Source organism: Hypomesus transpacificus, chromosome 23 (genome assembly GCF_021917145.1).
Source record: "Hypomesus transpacificus isolate Combined female chromosome 23, fHypTra1, whole genome shotgun sequence".
NCBI lineage: Eukaryota > Metazoa > Chordata > Actinopteri > Osmeriformes > Osmeridae > Hypomesus > Hypomesus transpacificus.
Genome location: NC_061082.1, coordinates 11,498,701 through 11,525,948, shown reverse-complemented (window position 1 = coordinate 11,525,948; position 27,248 = coordinate 11,498,701). Strand labels below are relative to the sequence as shown.

The window sequence follows — 27,248 nt, the reverse complement described above, 5'->3', positions numbered from 1 at the left end:
TGTGGTTGTGGTAACCAAGAGCGTGAATCAGAAATGTCCTCTTATGAAAAACAATCGTGTCGTCAAATCTTTGCTTCGGAATCTCTATTTCCCAGCGAGCGTCTGGCCATTCTTCACCTCAGACACCGACTAGTCAGCAGCTCGTCGCGCTGATGCTCGGTCCCACCTAGGTTCACACAGGATGCTGAGCCCGCGGTCACGTGCCCTATGCATCACCGAGCAAGCGCAAAAAGGCTAGTCTATCTTATCGATGAGATTCCCTGCCTGTCATACCTGGCTCTATAATTATCATACATCTGAATCTTGGTCATTAGGATCCAGGGAGAGACTATTAGAGAGAACAGTGGAATATTGATATCAGTTTAGCCGTCTTCAGTTTTTTTCTCCTGTTTTTTTGTTTTACTTATTTACTTACTTGCTGATAATGTTGTCATCCTACTCAGTTTGATGTGAATTTACCCAGCCCACACAAAAAATTGTGTAACTCGTTGATATTGTCTCTGCTGCTGACTCATGTGCTGCTCCACCTGCTGGTGAACACTGAAACTCCAACTTGACCTCCGCTTTCTCTTCCCGAAACTGATTAGCCCGAAAGATACAGGAAACCCATGTGCACTTGTGCTGGATTGTCGATACTGTGTGCGGGGTAGTTTAATAACATACCGGAATTACCAAGTGAGTCACCCACGAGTCAGCACACTGTAATGTATAGATATATATTTTTTATTTCCCAGCATTTTTTTTTCAGAAACACTCCAAGAACAAGTAACAGGGGAAAATGTATGTCTGAAGAAATAGTGCATGAACACTATCACTGCGACTAATCTAAACACGTTTCTAATGCCCTGTACAGGAATCACTACAACTACACATAACTACAAGTGAGGCTTAGCACTGATCTCAGACACTCTTTCAACATGTTACTTGGCCCTTGACTAAAGGAGAAAAAAAATATACCAAAAATTATTTATTTATGCAACCCCCCCCACTCCTTCGGTCTAAAGGGGTAGACGTTCAGTTGGCCAGTATTCTGAAAGATGACACACATCGCATGAGACACGGTCTAGTGCCATGTACCTTTTTACTGGCTCACACTCCCTACCCGTTTAAAAAGGCAAATATATTATAAAAACATTTTCCTGGTTTACATTTGCGGATTGATTCAAGGATGCATTTATTTGTTATTTCAATGTGAATTTAAATAAATATGTTCCTGTGGAGACAATGGCTCATTCTTCAATGTTTTGGGAAAAAAATATGCATTGAATGAAATGTTTTCATCAAAAAGGAAATTAAAAATTAAAAAGACAACATTCCTGTTGCACCTAACAAAGCAACAGGAAAACTTGTCTGTATGGAAAAAAATGCCACCAATCTAATTACAAAACATCAATATCTATTTAATTTGTGAAACCAAATCAAATTGGGCTAATTTTTCTAATTAGAAAAGAAAAAAAGCACATAAGCGAATATGCTAGCAAGACTGATGTCCATCCCTGCAGACATATTTTGCTGATTTGTTTTCTGTGAGATACAAAAATGTAAACATTTCAAAATAAATAATGAAAAACGAGTGATGTAGGATCCATGCTCATGATCCCTTACACAAACGGGTGCATTGTTTTGTGTATACTAGTTGTTTGCATTTTCAAGTGCAAAAGCATGATGACAAAATCGCTTGAATTCAAGTAACAGAAAAAAGGAACACACTAATGATACAAATATACTATATTACACGGTAGTGATATTCCCAATTTACAAAATGTACATTTATAATATTGACAAATCTCTTATAATATTTTGATATGCCGGATTAAAGCACAGGTCCTTGTATTCTACCCCCTGGTGGCTGGGGCGTGCACTTGTCCTCTGGGAGGTTTCTGTGTGTCACATTCACCCGTCTGAGCTGGCGGGGTGAGAGGGTTATGTCACCTCCATGGCCACTGTGGTCTCTGATATACCGTTCAATGCTAGTCTCTCTGGTTCATGATTATCCCTGGGGGCACAAGGAGACAGCCAGTCAATTAACAATTACATTCGGAATACAAAACATTCAGAACACAAACATTCTTCACTTCACAGCATCAAAATCAAGATTATCTACCCATCTTATAATAAGCAGAAGACTGCAATTCACAAATGACCAAAGAGAAGACGATCAGTCAGAGGCAGCAGACACTGCTAGTGCATACTGTGTAGAACTAGTTAAGTCTTTTTGGATTCAGCTCGTGTTTGTTGAGCCATCTGATACCAGTCACCAACATAAGTTATGTAGTGCATAGTTAAGATGTTGGCTAGTTCAGCGCGTGGTCAAAATGTAATCTTTCTAAACCTGGACCGTTCCAAATGCGGTGTTCCCTTCACTATTCCTCTCCCCAGCTCACCTGGCTATACTGCCCACAGGGCTGCCTGGTGTGACCCTGGGCCCGCGGTCCCTGCTGCTGGCTACGCTGGCCAGCTTCAAGGCGGAGGGCGAGGGGGCGGAGAGCCGGGCGCTGTGGTGGAGGTGCGCGGGGGACACCGCGCTGACGCTGCCCGGGTGGGCGTGGGCGTGTGACCTGTGGTTGGGCAGAGAGTGAGGCCTGACTGGCGAGCCTGTGTTGCTGTGGGATGTGCTGGTGGAGTGAGGAGGTCTGGGAGGTCCTGTGGAAGAAGCCATGCGACAGTGTGACTACACCCGCTACAAAACAATTAAAACGCAAAAGCAACCATTCAGATATAACATGACTGTTCTAACACAATCATTCCACTGTATGACTGTTCTAACACAATCATTCAACTGTATAACCATTCAGACAATGGATATGGCACATGCCACAGTATGACCGCTGTCCTGTAACTATGACGGTAGTCACTCGGGGTACATATCAGCCTGTGACTTCCTCACCTGGAGGGTGGACCAGGCCGTTGACGCTGGTCTTGTGGGGCTTGTTCTCGTTGTTCACTGGGGCGCTGACCACAGCCGAGGCAGCAAAGTGTGCGCTCGCCGAGTCCAGAGTCTTGGACATGCAGTCAGTGGTGTTGGCAGTCTGAAACCAAAAGGACAGTTTCTCAAAACACAGCGGTTGAAAACCGAGGGTGTCGTGAGAGTGTGTACCTATGTGCTTGTGTAGAGGGTGTTGTGAGAGTGTGTACCTGTGTGCTTGTGTAGAGGGTGTCGTGAGAGTGTGTACCTGTGTGCTTGTGTAGAGGGTGTCATGAGAGTGTGTACCTGTGTGCTTGTGTAGAGGGTGTCGTGAGAGTGTGTACCTGTGTGCTTGTGTAGAGGGTGTCATAAGAGTGTGTACCTGTGTGCTTGTGTAGAGGGTGTCGTGAGAGTGTGTACCTGTGTGCTTGTGTAGAGGGTGTCGTGAGAGTGTGTACCTGTGTGCTTGTGTAGAGGGTGTCGTGAGAGTGTGTACCTGTGTGCTTGTGTAGAGGGTGTCGTGAGAGTGTGTACCTGTGTGCTTGTGTAGAGGGTGTCGTGAGAGTGTGTACCTGTGTGCTTGTGTAGAGGGTGTCGTGAGAGTGTGTACCTGTGTGCTTGTGTAGAGGGTGTCGTGAGAGTGTGTACCTGTGTGCTTGTGTAGAGGGTGTCGTGAGAGTGTGTACCTGTGTGCTTGTGTAGAGGGTGTTGTGAGAGTGTGTACCTGTGTGTTTTGATGCTCGGGCAGTGAGGGATGTTGGGAGGGAGGGGTGTGCAGGAGTTGAGCCAGCTGCTGTTTCTGCATGTGGGCCAGCTGCTGCTGGTGAGTCTGATACTGCTGCTCTGTGATGCCAACTGCAGGAGACAGAGAGGGGTGCAGACGTAGACAGGGCAGACAGGTCAAATGGGGTTTGGGGGAGGGAGCTGTACCTACATTAGAGGGCAGAGTGCAGTTCTCTTCTAGCATTTATAAATCACATCCAAGCTGTATATTGTATTTAATCTCAGTTTAAATATATGCACCATCTATTCCCAGTTGAGATACACACAGAACTGCTGAAATACTGTAAATCGCTCTGGATAAGAGCGTCTGCAAAAAAATGACTAAATGTAAATCAAAGCACTGCTAGTCCCTGTTGAGGTGTGGATGGTGTCTGACCTGAGCTTTTGTTCTTGGTACTGAGTGCCAGTCCCCCAGCCAGCCTGCTGCAGAGGGAGTCTGTGCCTGGCCTGGCCCCCGCTCCAGACTCCTCCAGTCGGGGCCGCGGTGCGAAGCAACGCCACCTGAGGGTCTGGATGTTGCTGAGGATGTCAGCCAGGGAGGAGGCAGCGACGGAGCCCGCCGAGGGGGCATGTCTGTGGGACTGCGTGGTGAGGCTGTCTGGAGGAGGTGGAGCCCCGGGCCTTGGTAGGGAGGTCAGGACGTGTTGGTCTAGCTGCTGCAGAACGCCGTCCATGTCTGATGACATGCGGTCCAACAACACCCTGGGGATGGATGAGGGGGAGGGATGAAGGGGGGGGGGGGGTGAGAGGTATATACGGGGGGGATGCAGAGATGAGGGGTGGAGAGAAAGAGGAGGGGTGGAGAGAGAGAGAAGAGGGATGTAGAGAGATGAGGGGTGGAGAGAAAGAGGTGGAGAGAGAAAGTAGAGGGGAGAGACAGAAAAGAAGCAGGTAGACATCACAGGTTAGGGTGTGTTCACACATCTCAGTTGTATCAGAGACAGACTGACATTTAAAATCATGGTTTTTGGGGTGAAAGGGTGTGGCAGTGAAGGGGTGTTGGGGTGTGGGAGTGGAGGGGTGTGGGAGTGTTGGGGTGTTGGGGTGTGGGAGTGGAAGTGGAGGGGTGTGGGAGTGGAGGGGTGTGGGAGTGGAGGGGTGTGGGAATGGAGGGGGTGTGGGAGTGGAGGGGTGTGGGAGTGGAGGGGTGTGGGAGTGAAGGGGTGTGGGAGTGGAGGGGTGTGGGAGTGGAGGGGTGTGGGAGTGGAGGGGGTGTGGGAGTGGAGGGGTGTGGGAGTGGAGGGGTGTGGGAGTGAAGGGGTGTGGGAGTGGAGGGGGTGTGGGAGTGTTGGGGTGTGGGAGTGGAGGGGGTGTGGGAGTGAAGGGGTGTGGGAGTGGAAGGGTGTGGGAGTGGAGGGGTGTGGGAGTGAAGGGGTGTGGGAGTGGAGGGGTGTGGGAGTGGAGGGGTGTGGGAGTGTTGGGGTGTGGAAGTGAAGGGGTGTGGGAGTGTTGGGGTGTGGGAGTGGAGGGGTGTGGGAGTGTTGGGGTGTGGAAGTGAAGGGGTGTGGGAGTGGAGGGGTGTGGGAGTGGAGGGGTGTGGGAGTGGAGGGGTGTGGGAGTGGAGGGGGTGTGGGAGTGGAGGGGTGTGGGAGTGGAGGGGTGTGGGAGTGGAGGGGTGTGGGAGTGGAGGGGTGTGGGAGTGTTGGGGTGTGGGAGTGGAGGGGTGTGGGAGTGTTGGGGTGTGGAAGTGAAGGGGTGTGGGAGTGGAGGGGTGTGGGAGTGGAGGGGTGTGGGAGTGGAGGGGTGTGGGAGTGGAGGGGTGTGGGAGTGGAGGGGGTGTGGGAGTGGAGGGGTGTGGGAGTGGAGGGGTGTGGGAGTGGAGGGGTGTGGGAGTGTTGGGGTGTGGGAGTGGAGGGGTGTGGGAGCTGGCGTACCTGCCACCCCGGCCCAGCCTGCGACGAGCCAGACCCACACAGCGGGGGAGTATGGAGAGGGCCGTGAGGGAGTGGCGATGCTGCAGGGTGTCCAGTCCAGCCAGCTCTGGGTGCTCCCACAACATCCCTCCACGCTGGTCCACAGGGGGCTGGGAGAGAGATGGGAGGCAGAGAGGGGAAGACAGGAGTGAGGGAGCGCAAGACAGATTGAGAATGAGGGAGAGAATGATGGAAAAAAATGTGAATGGTTATTCAGCAGCCACTCCAGGGCAGGACCAATATCACATCCTTTGGTTCCAGATGAAGCCCAAGTAACACAATACAGATCATTACAGAGGCTATTCCTGTTAGCAGCTGTGTGGTAGAGACTTACAGCCAGGTACTGACACCCTGCTTTCCTCCTGAAGGCAAACACCCCGTCTGGGTCATTCTCCTCGTCTGGCTCTGAGGGAGGAGACTGGATACACACAAAGATATTAAATCACCTGGAAATACAACTATCACTACACATCTGTAATGGCAGTATAGAACCCCCCCTGAATCGACTTTGGATCGCGATTTCGATTTTTGGGTCAAACGATCTCCAAACTCATTTAACCGATTAGCATTTTTCGTTTTACATTAGGCCTAGAGAGTTTCTGAAAGAGACGCGCACGCGCAATTCAATCCTTCCCCCAAAAGCATTCAACACGGCGAGAGGGAGTTCAATCTTTAACCTGCATGCGGCATCAGGAAGTATATGCCATTGGCAGGAGGCGGGACATGCCAGTGAGCCTGTAATCAGCAGCATCGACCGTTGACAGCAAATTGCACGAACGAATACTGAGCGTGTTCGTTGTTAAAATGTAATTTATCTACAAGCTATTAAAAGTTATAGTAAACCTACCGTGAGGAACAGACGTGTTTTTAGTCTAATACGTAGACCTATAAGTAAATATCAAGTGTTTAAAGACCTTGTGGCAGACCTACCCTGTGTTGAATATTAAAGTTTCAGTAACATTACAGTTTGATAGTCAAGTCATCCGTCAGTATGTGTATTTTTTTAAGGGGAAATGTTTAAGTTCTCAGTAAATAAATGCATGTTTTCAAACCCAAAAATTATAGTTTGAATAATCGTGATTTCAATATTGACCACGATAATCATGATTATGATTTTTCCCATAATCAAGCAGCCCTAGGCTAACCCCACTACAACACACTATGCTATACCTACAACCACCACCGCGCTACACCTACTGGCAATACGCTACACCTACTACCACCGTGCTACACCTACAACCACCATGCTACACCTCTTACTACCATCATGTTACCCTATGCTAAACAACCTTTACACCACCCTTACACTACATATTACTGAATGCAGCACCACCCCAGCCACCTCAGGGTTTCCCGCAGCACTTTTCAGTTAAGGCGGCCGCCTTACCGTGCGTGTCCACTACAGTGGAGCGGCGCAGAGCCGCTCATTTTCATTTTTAATGAAACCGGGCGTTGACGCTCGCTTACGCTCCCACAATGCCCTACACGAGCGTCCATGCCCGGTTTCATTGAAAATGAATTGGAAGCCGCCGCTCCGCTGTAGTGGACACGCACGGTAAGCAACACACGCCTGACGCCTTCACAACGTTGTCAAAAACATTGTCGTTTTTTTTCAATTGCGATATCCGCCGTATTGCTCTGTCCTGTTTTCTCCCCTTCTATTCCAAACGGTCTCCCTTCTCTGCAGAATGCATTAGTCTATCGCACATAGCAGACCCCCCAGGAGCTACTGACCAGTGGGGGGTATTCCTCCTCCCCGGAGCTGTGGAAGTCGTACTGCTTGATGTCGGCCTTGTTGATGGTATACTGGCTGGAAGGGCGTCCGGGCCTGCGCGGCGGGCAGAGCAGCTTCTCCCTCCTGGCGTACTTCTTCTTGGGTCGGACAAAGTCGAAGGGAGCCTCGTCCTTGACTGACACCTGGTAGGGGAGGGCGGACTTGTGTGTCTGAGAGGGAGACAGAGAGGAAGACAGGCTTGAAAATTCCTCCGCTAGTTCCTGTAGTGCTGTCCCTTAGCATTACACGCAGAATTCCTGTTAGAACTGTGCACTTCGGGACCTTGATTATCTACATGCACTATTTCTATGTCAGTTTCATAAAAATGTAATACATGAAATGTAAATGTCACGTAATATAAAGTCATGAACCGATAGTGGAGTTTAGCACAGGCTCTTACCTTGGTCTTGATGTCAGCTTTGTGACGGTTGCCGTTGGTGAGGATGATGGGAGCAGTGTACAAGGGCTTCTCAGGCAGGGGGACCGTCACCTCGCTGAGCACTTCTCCTGTGTAGTCACCCATCTGATGCCTACACACACACACACACACACACACACACACACACACACACACACACACACACACACACACACACACACACACACACACACACACACACACACACACACACACACACACACACACACACACACACACACAACAAGAATGTCAGAACAAAACACAGATTCATAATCACTCTACTGTTAATGCTTCCGGGGGGGGAAGGGGGGGCGGGCGGATGCTGGAACAGCCCTGTTGGGAGAGGGGCTTGGTGCAGATATGCGTTGGCGCTCTGAGGAAGCGCGGCCCTTCTCACCGTTTCTCCACCACCTCCAGGGTGAGGTGCAGCATCTCCCTCTTGCTCTTCTCTCGCCTCTTGATCATCTCCAGGATGGTGACTGTGCGGCTGAACTCCCTCCGCAGCTTCAGCATCCGCTCGTACGACGCCTCGTCGTTCTTGCGGTTCTGGGCGGAGGAGCAGAGAGAACAGTCCGAATATGAGCACAAACTCTGATGCTGTGATGGGCTGTGATGGCTGATTTAGAGAAGGGGAGGGGGGTGATTCAAACAGGGGAGGGGTGGGGGAATGTTAGGGTTGCCATGTGGGGGTGGGGGGCAGTATGAGCTGTGTCAGTGTGTGCGTGTGTGTGTGTGGGGGGGGGGGGGGGTGCCAGCCAAGATGGTGTCTCTCACCTTCCTGGTCTGCATCTTCTCCGTGCGGCGTCTGAAGGCCACGTAGGCGTCGTTGTTGGTGGAGCCATCCCTCTTCTCCTGCTTGATGTGGGCGACGAGGCAAGGGCCACGGCAGTTCTTCCTCTTCCTCACCCAGTAGTCGTACACAGACTTGAGGAGGTAGTCATCCTCGTTGAGCAGCAGCTTCGCCTCAGGGAGAGTGACCAGCTGAACATGACAACACACAGACGCGCGCTTGTCATCGGGATGAAATGCAACGTGTAAACATGTTTGTTTACCACAAACTAAAAGTTGTGCATGGTTCTATCTGGTTTAACAGCAACCTAGAAGTTGGACGTAATATGGACCTACAGTGTGCTAAGCTGCTATTCTTGCTGTGCGTGTACCTGGTTTGCACTGGCCTTCTCCAGCCGGTCCACCATGGTCTCAAACTGTATGGGCTTGATCTCCATCTTGCGGTTGAGCCTGTTGAGGAGGGTCTCGTCCTCGGAGTCCATGTCGTAGTCCGGCTGCTCATTGTCCAGGCCCAGGGCTGAGGGAGAGAACAGCTGGTCAGCACCAAACGCCTGCCACCACACAGACAGGCGGTCGCAGAGGAGGACTGCACTTGTGAGGGTATGATCTGTGTGGTCCTCGGTATAGCATTTGATTTGTGTTCTTATTTGACTGTGTGTCTATGTGTGTGTGTGTGTGTGTCTGTGTGAAGAGAAAGAGCAGCACCAAGCGCAGAGAGAGGAGGTGCTACTCACACTGTATGTGGAAGAGCTGCTTGGGGATCTTCAGGTCTCCCTTGTAGAGGCGGTCGTAGTAGGTGATGTCGCTCTCCGCTTCAGGAACAGGGATAACCATGTTCTCCTTCTTCTCCCGAAACACCTGCTGTGCTGAGATGGCCCTCTGGAGATGGTGCTCCTGTTGGGGAAGGGGCAAGGAAGAGTTCATTACTATATAGGAACAAGTTGAGTTGTGGTATGTGTGTGTAGGCAAATATGAATACATTTCAGAATACAGACCACGGACACATATTTTGGTTCAACACTGTTGAAACATTAAATTGAACAAATTATTTTAAATATGTACAAATTATGTGAATCTTACGCATGGGTTTGACACATACTATTGACTAATGTGACAACTTGTATGCTGGCCACCACTTTTAGATACATTTATCTGTGTTTAAAATACGTCACTTGCAAGTGTGTTCGCTACATAGCCTTATTATTTGCAGCATGCAGAAGCAATCTAGCTTGCTAGCTATGCCTCATACGCAACGACATGTTGCAAATCCGCAAACGATATACGTAAAATTACCCACGTCACGAACCCAAACCCTTTAGGTTAAAATCCTACGTAGAGCGCATTCTTTACGTTATAGGAGTAGAAATAATCGTAAAAACCTCGATTTATTACGCAAGCTACGTAACTAATGAGACATAGCGTAAGCACAGCACACGCTACGCAGAAAGTAGTGCGGAAACACGTCTTGAATACCAGTGTACTCCAGCGGACCTGAGATACTTTTTAAGATTTCTTTATTTTAAATTATATACATACCGATTCTTCTTCTTTTTCCATCCCCGTTGGCATCTGTGGTACAGCCCGGTTGATTGATACGCAGTCATTTAAGTCTGGAAGGTCTCTGTTGCGGTATATTGGGAGAGGTTTGGCGGCGTCTAGCGCTCGCGCTCGGAACGATAATTTACTCATTGTTTGCGCCTATTACAATCACATAGACTGTAAAGGAAACATGAATCCCGCCAGAATTCGATCAAAAATTTTGTATTAATCCAAACGGGACTCGATTGTTTCCACAATAACAGAACTCATTAGTTTCCATTTGATTGAAATCCAGTGCGATAAGCCATTTCTGGTCGAGTTTAACTGGATTTAAAAGCTATTTTCCTCGGCTGATCCGCTCTCTGCGCCATGAAAAACATGGCGGACATGTCCACACAGCGGCTGAGCAATCCCGGCAGCCAGTGCGAGACATCGGAAAAACATGGGCCGTGGTGTTGCGTGCGCATCTCATACAACATGCATGAAGAACCCATGCAACGCTTCTTATCACTTTCTGTACAAATACAGTGAAAACTAAATCAAACTAAGTTGTACACGTTGAAAATACGTCCACTGTCTCAGGTCCCACTGTCCCTCATGTAGAGTTCTCCTGTGTATTAATTGTAAGGAACAAGCCTTTCCCCCCATCATTCAAACCTGCGGCCACAAAAGTAACCAATTAACTTCCAAATAGGTCATTATCTTCAAAGTATTTATTATTTATTGTTAGTAATGTGGAATTAATCTAAAGCAAGTTTTAAACACGAATACCAAACAATTCATCCATCCTATAGGCCTATAGGTCTGATATCTACAATTTAAAAGAAGAAATTAAACTGAAAGTCTGCCTGAATACTTAATTAGCCCACTAATACTAGCGGTGAACACTACTGTTCAGATTCGGATGGATTCAGTTAAAGGGACTGTAAGTTTTTCCCATTTTAAATTAACATGTTGTACGAAGTGAAACAGACCAGTTGGAGATAGTCAACAGCTATGAGTGTGCTGTCTTTTCTATTGATTTTTCAAAATAAAAAAATACCAGCTAATCATAATCCATGGCTGTTTAGGCCTATCATTTGGAATCTGTGCATCATGCCCTACTTCAGTGTTGTTTGAGGGAAAAGGAGATATAATGGGTGAGCTTGAGAGGTCATAGCATTTCAGGACTGACAGTGGAGGGCTTGTTGCAGAGTTCAGCTAACTGAGCACCCACATATTCCTTGTTCTAAAGGTGACCAGACTGATTGGGAGGGTTTAGACCCATCTCTGGCCCTGTGACTCACACTCTATTGGATGCCAACCACCAGTAATCTTCCAAATAGAGGTGAGTCTTGTCCCTCATCTATCTTGAATGTGTACAGCCCCTCTCACAGTTTTGTTGCAAGCCATTTTATTAGTATATTATAAAAAAAGAAAAAACAGTACAGCTGTAAATTGTCGGCAAGATTCTAGTACAGTTGTAAATTGTCGGCAAGATTCTAGCACAGGATTGTTGATTTCATCACGTGGAAAACAGGACTGTTACTATCTACATACTGTACCAACTAGCTATTCTATTAGCAGTTAGCTCATTAAGATGTATAATGGGGGGCTGTCAAAGTGTCAAAATGTCAAAGTGAAGGTGTCTATGGCAACTTTAAGCATCACAATTTAAATAGAGAAGACCATTCAGCTCCACATCTTTGTTTGAATATTTTATTACAAAATTACCGGAATACTTTGATTTGAAATCCCTTTGGAATAGACATGAAAGCAACCCTTCACTGCCTGTTAGTTCAGGCATCGTTTGGAAATTATGCCATGTAGAAACAGACCAATTAAATTCTACAACAAATTTCATATTGTAGACTGTAGAGATGGACAAAAGAAGATGTTACCATACTGCTGTAACATTTCATAGATGTTACACTACCAAATTACTTACAAAGCATAACACATATTTCTTAACAAATAACAACCTCCAAATGCAAGTCTTTTTGAGATGAAAAAAAAGTTAATTCAACAAAAATATAAGTTATCATATATAATTTACAATTACTGAATATGTATATAGGCTGATATTGGTTAAAGTTTGTCACTGTATTGGGAAATGTTTATTAAGTCATGATCACTGCAATGAGACAAGAGGTCAGAGGGAAACATAAGACATTCATAACAGACATTTAATACAACAAACTGCTTTTTCGTGATAAATACTTGATACTTTAGAGTAATGTGAGATTCTTATGTTACCTCAATTTAAATCCTAGAGTTCGTCATCATGACAGTGGGAGGTTTTTCACTCAAAATCCAACAAAACTAGCATTTTGCTTACAGCGTGCTGTAATGACCTCGGCAGTGTTCATGATTAAATCAATACCAAAACCAAATATACGTTCATAATGACAATCCTTAACACTGGACACTAGTATATAATCTTAAATTAGCATTTGTTTGAATGTAGAAATATATTTAAATCAACACTAATCCAAATGGTCAAATGGACAAGTATAAAAAATGAAAAGAAGATTGACCATCTATTACTATGTAAAAATCAAATAAAACATATAAACAAACATCACAGAAGTCCATAAATGTACACTTCCTATAAACACAATTGATTTAATATTACATTAACAGAATATACATTTTACTGTCCGTTTCTGTGTCCAGGAGAAAAATATAATACTCTAAGGCTTTTCAGAGTGTTAAACTCTTGTTAGTATTATTGCTAAACATCATTTCTCCAAATAAATATGGGATTCATTTATAAATAAATTACAAATGCAAAAAAAGAGAAAAACTAACACTAAAACATTTTAAATAAGAAAAATAAGGCCACTAAAATAGACTCTAGAGATAATATAAACTAAAATGCCAAATCTGTGACACTGAGTAGCTTTGGCAGATATGAGTTTTGATATTGGCTGTATGCTCGAATCAAACTAAATTGTAATACTTTCTTGGGTCACTGAAACTCTGAAGAAGCAGAAAGCAAAGGTTTCACTGATGTCACTTTCTGCACCTACTGTATACGTGCAGGATATAATACTGTTAAGGCTTATTGACCCGTCAAGTTACAAATAGTGTTTAACTATGTTTTTCAACATTATCGATTACATATTGAGAGCTTTCATACTTTTTCGTCTCCTCATAACACTTTTGGCAAAACATGTATTTATTTCTCAAGGGTTTGTAGAATTACTAATTTGAGAATGCTTTAACACCATAACACAGAGTTCTACATTAAGCATTTGAAACTCACTTTTTTTTTTTTTTTTAGTTCGTTTTTTGCAGATGTAACAGGAAATCTGTTTTATCAAAAATATTCTGTGAAAATAAATATTATTTTGGGAATACAAATAATTCCTTAATTTAAGAGGCATATTTTTGGCCCCTTCCCAAAATGGCTTTTTCTTTTCTTCAACAAAGTAGTTTTACAGTACATACATTCAAAATCAGTAAAGAAAACATGCAGGTTGAGTGGTTGGAGGTATTTGCATGCCTAATGCACAAAAGCAGTGAATGGGACAAGCCCAGGTCTTTCAACTTTACTTGGGATTTCATAGGCAGGGAGTGATGAAACACCCAGTCACACGGTTGACTGAAACCAAAGAACGGACCGTGTTGATATGTACATTGGACAATCCAACTGACTCACCGATGACAACACTGAACAATAATCACAATTAATTCAAGAATATGATAATGGATAAATTCCTATGTACACCAGTCTGAAACACAGACGGTTCTCATAAAAAGTTTTTTTTATAGAACTTTCCGATCCTAGTCTAAGAAGTATGTGAATTCAATAACAGTTTTAAAGACAGGAACCCCGATCCTTGTTCTCTGACTGTCGTGCCGTGGGGATGGTGGCGGTGAAGGAGCGTTGTGTCAGGATCAGGAACTGCCAGAGCCAAGACAGGAACCGGCTGGAGGACCAGGCCCCAACATTCACTGTCATCTGGAGATTTTCCTCCTCTTGGGTTTGGGGGTTTTAGCCTGTCTGTCTCTCTGAGACAACTGGGGAAGAGAGGACAAGAGAACGTCACCTATACACACTAGTTATATCACATACCTTTACACATATAGCTGACGCTAGTTATATCACAAACTTAGTTAGTGAGAAGGGACCTCTCTGGAAAGTATGTAATGCTATATCCAAAAGAAATGATGACATCCAATGACATGTAGAAAATGTAATAACTGCAATCATAAACACATGAATATAGATATTAGATTACTAACATTGCCCGTTAATTTGTCCAGCTCAGTCATTGCGTCTTGTATAGCAGCTTCTAGATGGTTGTTCAGTTCCATGCCACTGGAAGAAAAATAAATATAGATATAAATACCATAACCATGTCTCAGGGTATGTCTGGAAGATGCGGCAATTTGAAAAATAACTGTATCCCTGAAAAAGTTACCTACTTCCTGTGCATCTTAGCTTTATGTAGGGCTTCCAGGTCTTCTGCCAGTGTCCTGTGGAACCTCTCTGCCTCTACCTGTGTTGGGTTAAACAACGCCACAGCACAGGGAAGGTAGTAAGAATCTTCAACTACAAGCATCACAACCCCCACATTGCACACCAGTGGAAGAGACAGCCACTTGGAAAAGTTTCCCATTAAACATGACATTACATTACATAGTGCAAACATAAGCAATATAGGGGGAGGTGGGGCAGATTTGAACCTGCAACCTTTTGATTTAATACAAACCTACACTTAATCGATATACATGTGCTGTATTTGGACTATATACAAATTGACATTTGTTTTAGCCTCCCTGAGCACTGCAGGGGTAAAGCATAGACCTAAAAGGCGTGATTCTGGTTAGCCTAGCATGCTTGTGAAAGCTTCTTATCAGAGGTTTAAACAATGACTCAGGCCAATGTACACACTGATTCAGGCCAACATGACTACATTTCACTTTTCATAGTCAATACAGCCTGACCAAATTTAATTAGACTTTAACAGAGAACTCCATATAATTCATTTCTAAATTAAAAGAGCAGCGTCTTATGCCGCCTTTTTGACTTACTTTGAATTCCTCATTTACAGAAATCACTCCACCTCTTCATCACAGCCCATCCTGTCACAGCCTAAAGCAAAGCACCAAGCCGTAGCCAAATAAAACCTGGCCCAAAAGATGACTTTGTTATCTATTTATGTGTTGTTAGGAGGTAAAAAATGCACTCCTATCCTCTCAACATTTTAATTGCCTTGAGGATACCAGTGGACAAAAATAAGAACAAACTCAGTCAGCAGTGAATACATTTATCCAAGGGCTTTAGACACACAGGTGAAAGCAGAGTTGGAATGACCTCTGAGATGGTGTCAAATCCATTATACTGTTGCCCCAATGTTTTTCTTCTGGGTATCTCTGAGGCCTTTGACAGTGCAGCCAAGCAAAATGTTGTTTTTGAAAGCAGAACACCGTGCATGTTTCTTCTCTGGTCCCTGCATTTTGTGATGAATGCCTTTCAGTAACGTACACAGCCTCAGCCATTTAAAACTCATTTCTTGTAAACATTATCTTTCCATCAGTGGAGCAGTGCATGACGCAAGTAGGAAAAGTACAAAGAGCAAGTACCCAACCAATGCTGATGTCAAAAGAAAGACGCAAGCCTCACCTTGTCCTGTATGCTGTTCAGCACGCCAGGGAGATAGATGTGGCCCTCCTCCCTGGGCTTCCCTGGCCAGGGAGGGAAGCCCTTGCCCTGGCCCCAGAGCAGGTCTCCAGCCGGGTGGCTCCTAGGCTTCTGGTGAAGCCCCCTGGTGGAGAAAAGAGGGTCAACAGGCCCTGGGTCCTCCTCGCTGCCACTACTCTGTATTCCTGGAGCACTGAGTGCACAGTGGCCGTTTAGTTGGCCATTATAATGCCCATTGTAGTGTCCGTTCGGATGGCCATTCAAGTGTCCGTTGTAGTGACTGTAGTCCTTGACGAAGTGGCCCTCTGGAGAAGAGAACCCTCCTGGGGGCTGGATGTGTTTGGGGTGAGCCCTTCCAGGGGACATGGCTCCACCATTCATGTGGGTCACCAGGCCGGGTCTGGAATACATGCCGTTGAACTGGGACAGGGCAGGGTCCCCGGGGTTGGGATAGCCCTTGGGCCTCTCCAAGTAGGAGCCGTTCCTGTGAAGGTCCAGGGAGCTCTGCTGGAGGAGCTCCTCGCTACACCACAGACCCTGACGGGCCTCAGCCTCCCGGACCGCTGGCCTCCGCTGGGTGCCACGCCGGGGGGCTCGGAGCCGCACCGGGGCTCCCACAGCGGCCGGGGAGGTGCTGGTCTTGTCGGGGTTCTTGCGGGGCCGACCCACCCTGGATGGGCGTCGCTCGGCCTCCTGAGGGTAGGAGCGGAGCGGGCCGTGGATGACTGAGTGAGTAGCGCCCTGGGAAAGGTTGACGGGCTCGCCGGGAACAGAATCTGTGTACACACCGACGCGGGCCATCGACGTGATGACGCTGGAGGTGGTCTTGCTGGCCATGCCCGCTGGTGCCCGGTAGTTTGCCTCACTGCTAAGGAGACCCTGGGCGGACTGGTACTCCTGCTGGCTGTTCAGGGGGGCGCCGGTGGAAAACATGACCCCAGGACGACTAATTACTGTTCTGTTGGGGAGCGGGACCCTCTCAGGCAAACCCACCTTGAAAAGACAGTTAACAATGTGTCACAATTTCTATATATATATATATCATATATAGATCATTCTTTATGAGGTCTTTACTGAAGGTCAATGCCTGACCTGGAAGTTCTGAAGCAGGCTGTCCATAGGGTTAGAGGGATGGCCCTGAGCTGCAGACTGGCCCTGTGCTGCAGGCTGGCCCTGTGCTGCAGACTGGCCGAGCTGCAGTGCGTGGCTGGTCCTGAGGAGAGACTGCAGACTGTCCTCTTGAGCCTGTCTTAGATCACAGCTTAGAGAGCGGCCCTCACCTGGGAGCAGGGAGAGGGGGATGGAAAGGAAACACAAAAGGGAGGATTATCCCGACGCTAGAATGGAGGAATAAGTGAGGGAAAAGAGAACGAGATCTTATCTGAGAACAATCTTCCTCCCAACTAAGACACTGCTAAACATATTAGAACCAGGTTTGCGTGGTTGGGAGAATCACCGTAAAGCATGTGAAATGTTCAAATAAGGCAATTATCAGTGCAAATAACAGGTTTATAGTTATGACTAGGGACAGGGTGGGTTGTGTGGGTGTCACTTAAAGCAGTTTGTGAGGTGGTGTTGATTGGAAGAATGATGCATGGAAAAGACGATGTGAAATATGACAAAAACTAAAACTGCTTTAAAACAAGAAACTAACTGATTTGGGTTCTCCTGGTCCTCCCAGATATGGAGTCTGACACTAAAAGTACAACCCTGCCAACAAATAGCTCAGGATGGTGGACACTTCAAATAAAGAGAACCCAATGGGGAATAAAGCTTGGAACACCCCTAACAATACCAGTCGTAATGGGGAAAACCGTGGCTTACCGTGACTCAATACAGTGGCTGCCGGAGGACAAGAGTGAGGCAAGAACAAGAAGGGACAAGTTGCCGACAAAAGAGACACAAACAGAAGGGTGGACTAGCTCTAGTAAACAAAAACAAAAAGGTTCATTTACAAAGCAGATGACAAACCTCGAACAAAGTAGCCACCATGATCCGCTAACTTGGTTTCGAAGGACATTTGCTGAATCCACAGAGCTTGGACACGAAGTGAATGTGATCATTTGTGTGGAGCTCCTGTATTGAAACAGAAATGCATCCCATGTTTATGAATGTGTGGTATATGTCTGTCATGTTGAGGGAACTGCATGTCCATACAGTTCAACCGGCCCTAACCAACTACCAATTGATACTCGATTTCAGCTGTGAAAACAAAAATGAGTGGAAGATCCCAGTATCCATTATATCTTAGATATATACATACCAGTCAACCACTGTTGCATGCGTGTCAGACAATAATAATAGTAATCCAATTATGTTTTAGTTAGTTTTAATCCGCGGAAAAAGGTTAAATCCCTGTCATGTTCCCTGCTGTACCACCATAAAATGTTAGTCTTAAACCATCACCTCATTCCCTGGATCACTACTGCATGCCAGCTTGTTTACCAAAGCCAGTGCCATGTCATTATGTGTGACCCCTTTACAACCCCATCTCTCCAGTCTCTTGCTTTCTGAGAACATGGAATGTAGGTTACTAGAGGCTAGCTCGAGGACACAGGGACAGCGACGTCAGCCAAGAGGACGCTGCCGTCTGACACATGAACCAGTGACGCGTGCCTAGTGGCTCCCTGGTTCTCCGTCACAGACTGTCACCCTTGGCAAAGCAGAGGCATGCAGACTTCAGAGGACATACCAAGGGTCTGCTTTCTCCAACACTGAATTCTCCTCACTGTCCACAATATAGATAGAAGCAGATATTGCGTCAGGCAGGAAAGGACCATGTAACGTATTTCTGATGTCTGATGCTTGGGCTATCATGTGGTAGTCTACTCTTTATTCTAAAATCTGAATAAAATAAGATATGTTGGGGGGAAAGAAATTAAATACTAAAAGTAAAAGTAAACATCACTCATTAATTAATAAAAGAGCAGAGACAAAAGGGTTAAAATGTCCTAGTATCATATTGATCTTAAAAACTACTTTTTGGCAAAAGCGTGTCAGAGATGAAAATGTAAAAAGATGATCACAAAAAGAAAATGTAATCACATTTTAAAAAGATGTTAAAAAAGGTCTTATACAGGTTTAAAATATCTAAAATCTTTGGTTTATGCCACGTCTGGACACGGCCTTGCCTGATTTCTGCAGTGTTAGGGATGATACTGGGAAAGTACAGAACCAGTAAAAGGATGTTGATAAAATGAACAAGAAATACAATAGTGAGATATGCACAGCAATGCTAAAATGATGATTATGTTAAGATGCAACCAAATATGACTGTGGCTACATTTGTACCTAAAAAAATAGAAGAGAACAAAACAAAAAACAACCAAAATTCATTTTCTTTTTTTTTCATGTATCCTGAGGAAACACCAGCTTACCTGACTCAGGGAAGGTTTGGCCTCCATTGGACATCATGGGAGGCAGCCCTGTCCTGTCTCTGAAGTGGAGGTTGCCCTGGGACGGTTTCTGGAAATGTCCAAACTGCTGACGGTGAGGGACTGAACTGCCCACAGAGCTTACAACCTCGTGTCCTCCGTACCCCAACGGCCCGAAGCTCCCAGCCATCGCAGGGTCGTGTATTTGGTTGATCAGACCTGGGAAGTGTTCCATACCGGGATCCTGGCCTCCACAGTAACCTTCACTATTGAAGTTCTGACAGCTGGATATCTCAGTTCTGCCCTGGTGCTGATTAGGTCTCTGCAGCATTTGCAAAGCCGACATCTGAGGCACACTCTCCTCAAAGAAGGGGGACTTGCCAGACCTGGCAGGGTGGTGCCCCACATGGTTGGGCCCTTTGTGGGCATTCTGGTTGCTCATAGACTGAAGCAGCTGGGCCATGGAGGTGTTAGGTGCCAGTCCTCCCGGCTGCAGAGCTCTCCTCATGGGCTCTGAGTAGCCAGAGGTACTGGAGCCAGCGCCACTCATCGGATGCTTTAACATGTTAAAAGACACGTCTTCGCCGCCGTCACTGGGCTGCTTCCGCTTGCGATGCGCCTCTCTCTGCTGGGCCATGAGTTTGTCTCTGAGAGCTGCTCTCCCACTTTGGACTTCAGTTGAAAGAGGGCCAGTGTTGGGTACATATCTAGGGTTTAAAGTGCCGTGTCCATCATGATTTCCCCCTCGCCCTCCACCAACCAGCCCCGGATGTCCCAAACCGCTGGGCCGCACCTCTGCCCCTGCCGTGCCGTCCGTGAGTTTGTTTTGATTTACTAGCTGTGCTTTGGCTGCTGCTGACAGTAGGCTGCTGGCTGGGAAGGAGGAGGGATTCTGCTGCTCGAGGAGCTGGTTGAGGGGCATTCCTCCTTGGTGGTTACTGTGAAGGGCACCTTCGGATCCAGACACCGGAGGGCACATGGAGCCAGGGTGTCTGCTTAGGCTACTGTTCATCCCTCCCAGCAGCTGATTCGCACCGTCCTTCAAGTGATGGAGCTGGTCTTGCTTGTACGCAGAGCTCGGGGGCAAGGAAGGCCGAGGGGACCGGGGAGGAAGTTTAGAGCCTCCGCAAGACGCCTGGAGCCCCGAGGACAGAGCATAACCCCCGTGCTCAGAAGAAGCTGAGGAGCACCGTGACCGGTGAGGGGACTCCTCCACCCTCGCCAGGCCAGGCCCTGCCATGTGCACCGGAGACACGATGGGGGACGAAGACACCGAAGAGGCGGGTGGATGCTGGACCCTCTGACCGTGCACGACAGGTCCAGACTTTGCAGTAGGCAAAGGGAGGTTGCTTGGCAGAGGGACGATGGAAGGGGGGATGTTTACATTCATTGATGGTACCTGAGGTTGGGCACTGTGGACGCCAGGTGGGTTCAGCAGTGAGGGATCCCGGCTGGGGGCTTTGCTTGGAATGGGATCCAGAATACCCAGAGGGTCTTTCTCAGAGGTCACCTGATTCTTCTGTAGGATGCAGGGAGGGAGCTGAGACAAGGAGGGATGTGACTGGGGCTGATGCTGATAGTCCATGTTATGAGAGAAGCTGCAAGGTGACCTCTGCATATTAGGACTTTTGGCATTGATAGTAGGAGACAGGGGACCATTAGTCCTTCCAGCCATGGCGCACGAAGGCTGGACGGCTGAAGGTGAGCCGTGGAGCAGGATGCCGGGGGGTGAGAGAGGGGTGAAGCGCTCGCCATTCACGTGGGCAGAGCCAGGGCTCAGCGTGCCGTGGAAACCAAGTATGGATCGGTCGGGGCTCCTTAGAGAGTCAGTCCTCGGAGAGGGAGTCCCGTCTCCGTAATGCTGCGAGCCACATGAGGTGGAGGACGGAGGGCTCAGCAGCACACCCTGGCGGCTGCGGTAAGGGGACCTCTGGCTATTGTGGTCGCCGCCACCGCCGCCCAGCCTTGCCCTGCTATGGCACAAGTACGGATCCCTCTGAGGTGAAGAACCCAGTTCATGTTGATAGTACCGCTGACTAGACATCGACATTTTATAAGGATTCTTACTGTCCGCTGCTACAGAATTGGGTGGACCATTGTGCATATTATTTCTTATTGCTTGGTGGCTCATGGGACCCATGGGAGCAGTGCCTGGAAAGCAGAGAAAAGGGATGCAGATAAAGACGTGTTGGATGGAAACCAGAAACCCTGCCCTTAGAAACCACAGGGGAAAAATCTGAAAATGTTGGGACAGAGGGGAAAGGAACAGAAAATCAAAAATATTAAAATATCTTCCATGTCTTTCCAGATATGTGTGTTTGATAAGCATGTTTCTTTTTTGTGGTGTCAGATTTTTCACTTCTGTTATGAATGCATACAGAATGCTGACAGGGCAGAAAACCTAGAAGCAATACACAGTGAACACTCTACACCGACCACAACACTTCTGAGCTGGTCTCAATCTGTCATAAGGATACTGTCTATCAGTTTCATTTCTACATGGCATTGGAAAAACAAAAGGGAGAAAAGTGCTGAGGTTTCACAAGTTGTCGACACATCATCATTTATGGGTGGTATATACTAGAATTCCAGAAAGACATGGTTTCATGACAAAAAATTTTTTCAACAACATTAAAAATGAAAACTAAGCCTGTTATTTGAACCTATATGGATTTTTCAAAATACCTTCAATGTCATAACTCGATAGGCTGTTTACTGGTACAAGTCAAAGTGATTCTAAGCATACAGAAACTATAGTTTCACTTGCATACCTAAATAACAAAAAAGTGAAATGCTGTGTATGGGTTGAATCGTATAGTGTACACATACCAGTGCCACCACTGACAAGGTGAGGGGACTCCATGCTTCTGTGCAGGGTTGCCACGGCAATGATCTTCCTCTTGTGGATGCACAGCTTGGTGACGTCAGCGTCGGCTCTGGCGTCCTCCGCCGTTCGCTGCTTGACTGCAGCCCCAGGGTCAAAGTTGAAAATCTAACCGAGGCAGAGAGAGCCGTTAGCATCCGTGTTAAACCTCTGAGTCACGTTTGAACTTTGAGAAGTTCCCGTCGCCAAGTATAATCCCTGTGGCATGAAAACAACAGGCCTCACCTTATGAATAATAAGAGGGCACTCCAGCCCACACTTGCAGGTGCCATCGGTCAACAGGTAGCTCTTCACTTGCTCCAGGCAGGCTAGCACTGAGCCACTGGGACTGAGAGGGAGGAATGGGAGAGACCACCGTTAAGTCACATCACACCATATGACATGGCTTCTGTTGTCTTTCAATTCATTGTGAACTTTGAGGCTGCCACACATGAACACCGCTGTGACTTTGGGCTACCCTTCACGTGGGCAAACAACAGTGTCGTTAGGTTAGCAGGCGCATTAACGGGAGGAAATATCTAACATACTTCACAGAACAATCCTGTGGGGAGAGCAAGGTAGAGAGGGGGTGTCTGGTGGTGGCGAATTATAGCTCCATAAAACACAGGGCCCGACAGACTTCCCCGGCTAAGCGGCAAAGACAGAATATTCCCTGTACGAGCTGGTCACCAACGCATTCCTCCTCAAGGCCATGCAAGCCAGACCTGCCTAGCAGAGACGAATATACTTCATATAACAGGAATGTAATATTAGACTCCCTAGAAGGGGCTATGCCTGACTGATCTAGGTATTGTGTTTTTTTACAGCACACTTTTCATCCGTTCCTGCAGACGGAAAAGGAACTGCTTTATGACTTGAAATAAAGGTCACTGTGATCTCAAACCCATCTGACTTACAAGTAAAAAGGCCAATTAAAGGGTAAAATGCATTGGGAATGTTGTAAAAAGAGGAACCTTATGACAGTGTCATTTGGAAGCCATTGCAAGGATCTACAAGGAAATGGATAAAACGGGCACAGAGTGAAAATAAGAATCGTATTCCCGCCGAGCAGAAAAAGAAATATAGAAAGGAGTCTTTACCTTATGTAGACAACTCCATTGTGGTGGGTCTTCCGTTGCCAACCTATAGGGACTTGAGCTGGAGGTCGCCTTCCCTCGCCACACAGCCCCTCGTACTGGCCCTCGTACTTCATTGTTCTGTCCATTGTCCTTCGGCCCACACACAACCACACCTGCGTGAGGTTCTCACCAGGCGGTCGGACCGCTGGGGCCGCACGTCATCCTGGCGGTCTCGGAGGAGTGAACTGACCGACCAAGAGAGGATGTGCATCAGCCTTGCTGGAGGAAGCACGGCGCCCTGCGATCCCCTGCGGCCGCCCTCGTTCCTCTTGTCGCTCCGGGGGTGGGTCGGTGGGCGGGTTCACTGTAGGATCAGACCTCGGAAGTCCATCATCTCCATCCTGCAGAGTGCGGTCATCATTTCAAAACACAGGCTGCACCAGTGTCTATTGGAGGCCATGGTGGGGTTTGGGGAGGGGGACATTGGGGGGGGGGGAGCTTCGGGGGTTGGATGTGTTGTGTGTGTGAGGTGGAGAGGGGGGAGGGGTGGGTGGGTGTGAGGTGAGGGGGACGAAGCACCAATGAGAGACTTGTGCAGTGGACAGGCCCAGGATATCGTACCTCTCTGACGGATGTGTGGTCAGTTCTCAGACACTGCAGTTAAAACTGGTGGCCGTCATCACTGCATCACTACTCTCCTCATCCCTTCAGACAGGGTCAGTGTAACATCGTCCAGATACACTGGGCGTCACCTCAGGGTCCCAACACTGCCACCTGTACAAACATGAAGCGGGACGTGGTCTAACAGCAATCCATATCCTGCATCATAAGGAGTCTTGGTTCATATTCATTATCAAGCAAATGTTGAATAAGTGGCATGAAAGACTGAGAAAGCAACTGATCCTTTGAAAACCCATTTCTATTAGGCATTTAAAAATACCATATTTTGGAGCTTCAGTTCCCACTATCTAATGAGAGGGAGAGAGCACAGCATTCTGCTTCGGAGATTTCTACTGATGAGAGATCATACGATGGCAGATCTCACCGTCCAGATGGCAAAACACACGTTGTGTTGTTTAAATTGGACAATAAAAAGGAAAATATCTGAAAAGAATTCTCATATGTGCCCTTCAAATCCATCCACCCAGAGATTGCAGTAGCGAGGAGCAAACTAATAAAGAATACACAGGGGGAATATTACCATCTTGTTGCCACTGGTGATCTCATCGTAAGGTATTCGCCAGGGGCTTGATTAAAATGGGGGAGGGGGGGATATAGACAGGCCTTTTGCCGTGATGACTAACTGTGCAAGCCCTATATATCTGTATTACAAATAACATGAGTGCGTTGCATATCGTTTCATTGCAGTCTCACTGCCACAAGTTCAGCATAACCTATATAATGAAACAGGCACTTCACAGTTAGAGAAGACAGATCTATGTGACTACCGACTGACTGACCTCCAGAAATGCACAAAACTAGCATTTTTAACTGTATGTGTTGGTTCAGAATCCCCGCAATAAAGACTGTTTCATTCGAGCGTAGTCGGACGACTTGGACCCATCCCTTCCCCCTCATTTTGAGATAGTGCGCCACCCAGCATGCTGGAACACTCCCCCAGCTCTGTCTCTCTCCTGGACATTGTGTTGCTCGTCCCCAGCACCTGTCAAACTACTTGTCCATAAACACGGGCACTCTGATATTGCATTTCAGAGTGTGAATCATGCTCGATGCTGTGCATTTCCTGTGACGGATGAGTCATCCAGGGCCAAGCGTGCACAGAAAATGCTGGGAATTAAAGCTAGGCGTCTTCCCTGAGGTATCGAATGTCCCGGTGTTAAATCGCAGCAAAAGCATCCAAACAGGATTGTTGAATGAGAGGATCAGATCACAAATTTCAAGAAGCTCAACTAAGCAACATAGCAACATCTCCTGCGTACTGGCCAAGGCTTCTCCAAACAGCAGAGAGGCCTAGCGTGACTGAACTGAGGCACATTTGCAGAATAATTCCTTGTTACCTACACGTGATCACCCGAGTCAGGAAGAAGAGCATGGGGTTCTCTCGTGTTTCTTCACTCACTGCTCTATAGCTTGGAGGGGAAACGAGTTGAAAAATAGGGCAGTCTGCCTTACATGCAAGGTAAAAAAAAAAAAAAATCCTCCCCAAGGAGGATGGGAGGTTCACAGATTTAACGGCACTCCAAAATGTTGGCACAGTGGGCCACACTGATTCACAGGCAGCATAACTCTACTTGTGACACAGAACAAACAATCAACTGTGCCAGATGAAAGGAAGGGAAAAAACATTCATGAATACGCTGTGCAATTAGGCTAAATGACAAAACAGTTTGCAAAACAGGTACAGACAGCACCTACTGAGAATCAAAATGACAACAAATTGATTCGACTGTACGCTCAGGATATACTGACAATAGCCTACAAGTCTACAGAGAGTCCTGGTCAATTGGGAGAACAGGTGAAATCAATGTTTTACCTAGATTAAGATGGGGCATACGTTTTGTCATTCCCAGAAGGGCATGTTTCATTGGGGACTGGTGTCCATACAGAAACATGGGGCTTGGAACATTGAGGAAAATTGAATTTTGAATGTAGGGAGACATGGAACTCTGTTCATCCTGCCATGTTATAATTTGAATAGACTCTATCCAATGTACGACCTATTGAATGTTCATCTTGACAAACTAAATGCTTGCCACCTTCTCCAATCTACAATGAGACACCAGCCCGGCAACCCATTCCCTACCGTCTCTCTCTCTCTTTTGAGAAAGAACGACTGCAGCAATGTCCTGTTGACTACATTCATAAATCTCTACTCAGATATAATTTGCTGTCAGGGAGCAATTTGCTGTTAGTGGGCTACATGCTGCAGGTAGGCAGGTAGGTGACCATTACAAAAAAGCCCTAGAGACCCATATCTGCTATTGAAGAGATACTGCAGGCTAGGAGGGAAATCAGAGTGACGTTCCATACAATATCATCACTAGCGCCAGGAGTCTACTGCCATCAGGAACCATAACATAATTATCTCAAAGGAAACCTGCTGGGTAGCAACAGTCGCACAATTTTTGCAAACCTGCAGAATCTTCCTGAATAAGAAATTACATTATTTCATGAACATCGTTTGACATGACACATTCAGGTGGTTTCCTTGACAACTAAGTAACAGGAACACATAATGCCAGGCCTAATTCATGGGTACAGGCAGGAAAGCCAAATAGCTCCTCGTTCTATGCCTGACGCCAAGATACACCAGCTGACTTGTACTGTACGTAGACGGACACAACCTTCGCCACAAAAAATCGCTGGCTAAGTATGTGGGCAACATTTGTTGATACTTAGCCTCAAATTAGAAAGTGCTAACCTTACCTAGATAATAATGCCAACTGTTTTGCAATCTCAGATTTCGTGTGTGTGCAAGGGTTCAGGACTAGCTACCCAGTTCAATAGCTATCTCTGCCTAGTACAGTAGTAGTAGCCAGCCGCTTCAGAATGACAAATGTTGTACGAGCCAAAATATAATTCAATACAGTTAGATTTGAGATGACTGTCCGGTCTCAGAAGCTAATTAGCTAAGTAACTGCTAAAACATATTAGCTATCAATTGTAAGGCTTCACTTAGCTTTTTAGCTAGCTAAGTGGCTAAACAGTTAGTTAGCTAGTTAGCTAGCTAACGTTAGTTAGCAAGCTAACGGTTCACATTTTTCTATCCCAAACATGGAAACTCGCCCTCTTACCTCTTTGCCCTTCCTTACAACAACGCAGCAATGGAAAATCCTCGACACACAGTGCCGTTCGCTTCGTTTACGACAACCCTAACGATGCACCCCTCAAAATTGACAGTCGAGTCGAGCCAGGGCCAAAGCTGAGACAGACAGACCAAACAAGTCTGTTGAAACAGGCAGCAAAGAATGGCAATTCACGTCTGCTACCATCAATATTACAATTAGTGTCTTCTATGTCACATAGTCCATAGTAAAATGCGTGCAAGAGATTCTGCATGGAGAAATGCTGAAAATATGAATATTCCCAAATATATTCCTGGAAAATAATGCCGATTAAAGAGCTCCTACGTGATGCCTTGCTAGCCTGAAGGCTCTGCTACATTTCTCTTCTTGGCTGGGCGGTGGGATAGAACGATGGGAGAAGCGAATTGCG

The 27,248-nt window shown here is 46.7% G+C and overlaps 2 protein-coding genes across 4 annotated transcripts; both read right to left on the bottom strand.

Moving 5' to 3' along the window:
* Nucleotides 1–725: 725 nt before the first annotated feature.
* On the bottom strand, nt 726–10,544 carry epc2 (enhancer of polycomb homolog 2 (Drosophila)). The gene is made up of 14 exons (XM_047047574.1): nt 10,122–10,544; nt 9,320–9,479; nt 8,957–9,102; nt 8,571–8,777; nt 8,194–8,342; nt 7,776–7,905; nt 7,336–7,545; nt 5,936–6,019; nt 5,563–5,711; nt 4,065–4,390; nt 3,630–3,760; nt 2,888–3,029; nt 2,385–2,643; nt 726–1,996 (listed from the first exon to the last, which is right to left on the bottom strand). The coding sequence occupies exons 1-14, from the start codon at nt 10,272–10,274 to the stop codon at nt 1,924–1,926; spliced, it is 2,319 nt and encodes a 772-aa protein (XP_046903530.1). The 5' UTR covers nt 10,275–10,544; the 3' UTR covers nt 726–1,923.
* A 1,251-nt stretch (nt 10,545–11,795) lies between these two features.
* Nucleotides 11,796–27,248, bottom strand: LOC124485313 (methyl-CpG-binding domain protein 5-like). 3 transcript variants are annotated; one of them, XM_047046836.1, is made up of 11 exons: nt 26,828–27,247; nt 23,694–23,846; nt 23,094–23,473; nt 22,240–22,342; nt 21,960–22,122; nt 19,134–21,281; nt 16,849–17,036; nt 15,739–16,749; nt 14,538–14,611; nt 14,355–14,430; nt 11,796–14,129 (listed from the first exon to the last, which is right to left on the bottom strand). In XM_047046836.1, exons 3-11 carry the CDS (start codon nt 23,216–23,218, stop codon nt 14,067–14,069), a joined length of 3,951 nt encoding a protein of 1,316 aa, XP_046902792.1. In that variant the 5' UTR covers nt 23,219–23,473; nt 23,694–23,846; nt 26,828–27,247; the 3' UTR covers nt 11,796–14,066. The 3 variants fall into 3 exon arrangements, 1 of the variants encoding a protein (XP_046902792.1); XR_006958050.1 differs by having other exon boundaries at nt 14,114–14,129; nt 14,534–14,611; nt 26,828–27,248; XR_006958051.1 differs by lacking the exon at nt 11,796–14,129 and adding an exon at nt 15,147–15,242 and having other exon boundaries at nt 14,417–14,430; nt 26,828–27,248.

Bases quoted from the DNA above. Each gene is read 5' to 3' on its own strand.
- epc2 (XM_047047574.1), bottom strand. From the start codon at position 10,274: ATGAGTAAATTATCGTTCCGAGCGCGAGCGCTAGACGCCGCCAAACCT. The intron at 8,778-8,956 runs GTACACGCACAG...TGTCATGTTCAG, and splicing joins AGAAGGCCAGTGCAAACCAG to CTGGTCACTCTCCCTGAGGC. The intron at 3,761-4,064 runs GTCAGACACCAT...TGTCTCCTGCAG, and splicing joins TACCAAGAACAAAAGCTCAG to TTGGCATCACAGAGCAGCAG.
- LOC124485313 (XM_047046836.1), bottom strand. From the start codon at position 23,218: ATGGACAGAACAATGAAGTACGAGGGCCAGTACGAGGGGCTGTGTGGC. The intron at 22,123-22,239 runs GTGAGGCCTGTT...TGCCTCGGTTAG, and splicing joins GCCCTCTTATTATTCATAAG to ATTTTCAACTTTGACCCTGG. The intron at 14,130-14,354 runs GTTAGTAATCTA...TCTCTTCCCCAG, and splicing joins TGGACAAATTAACGGGCAAT to TTGTCTCAGAGAGACAGACA.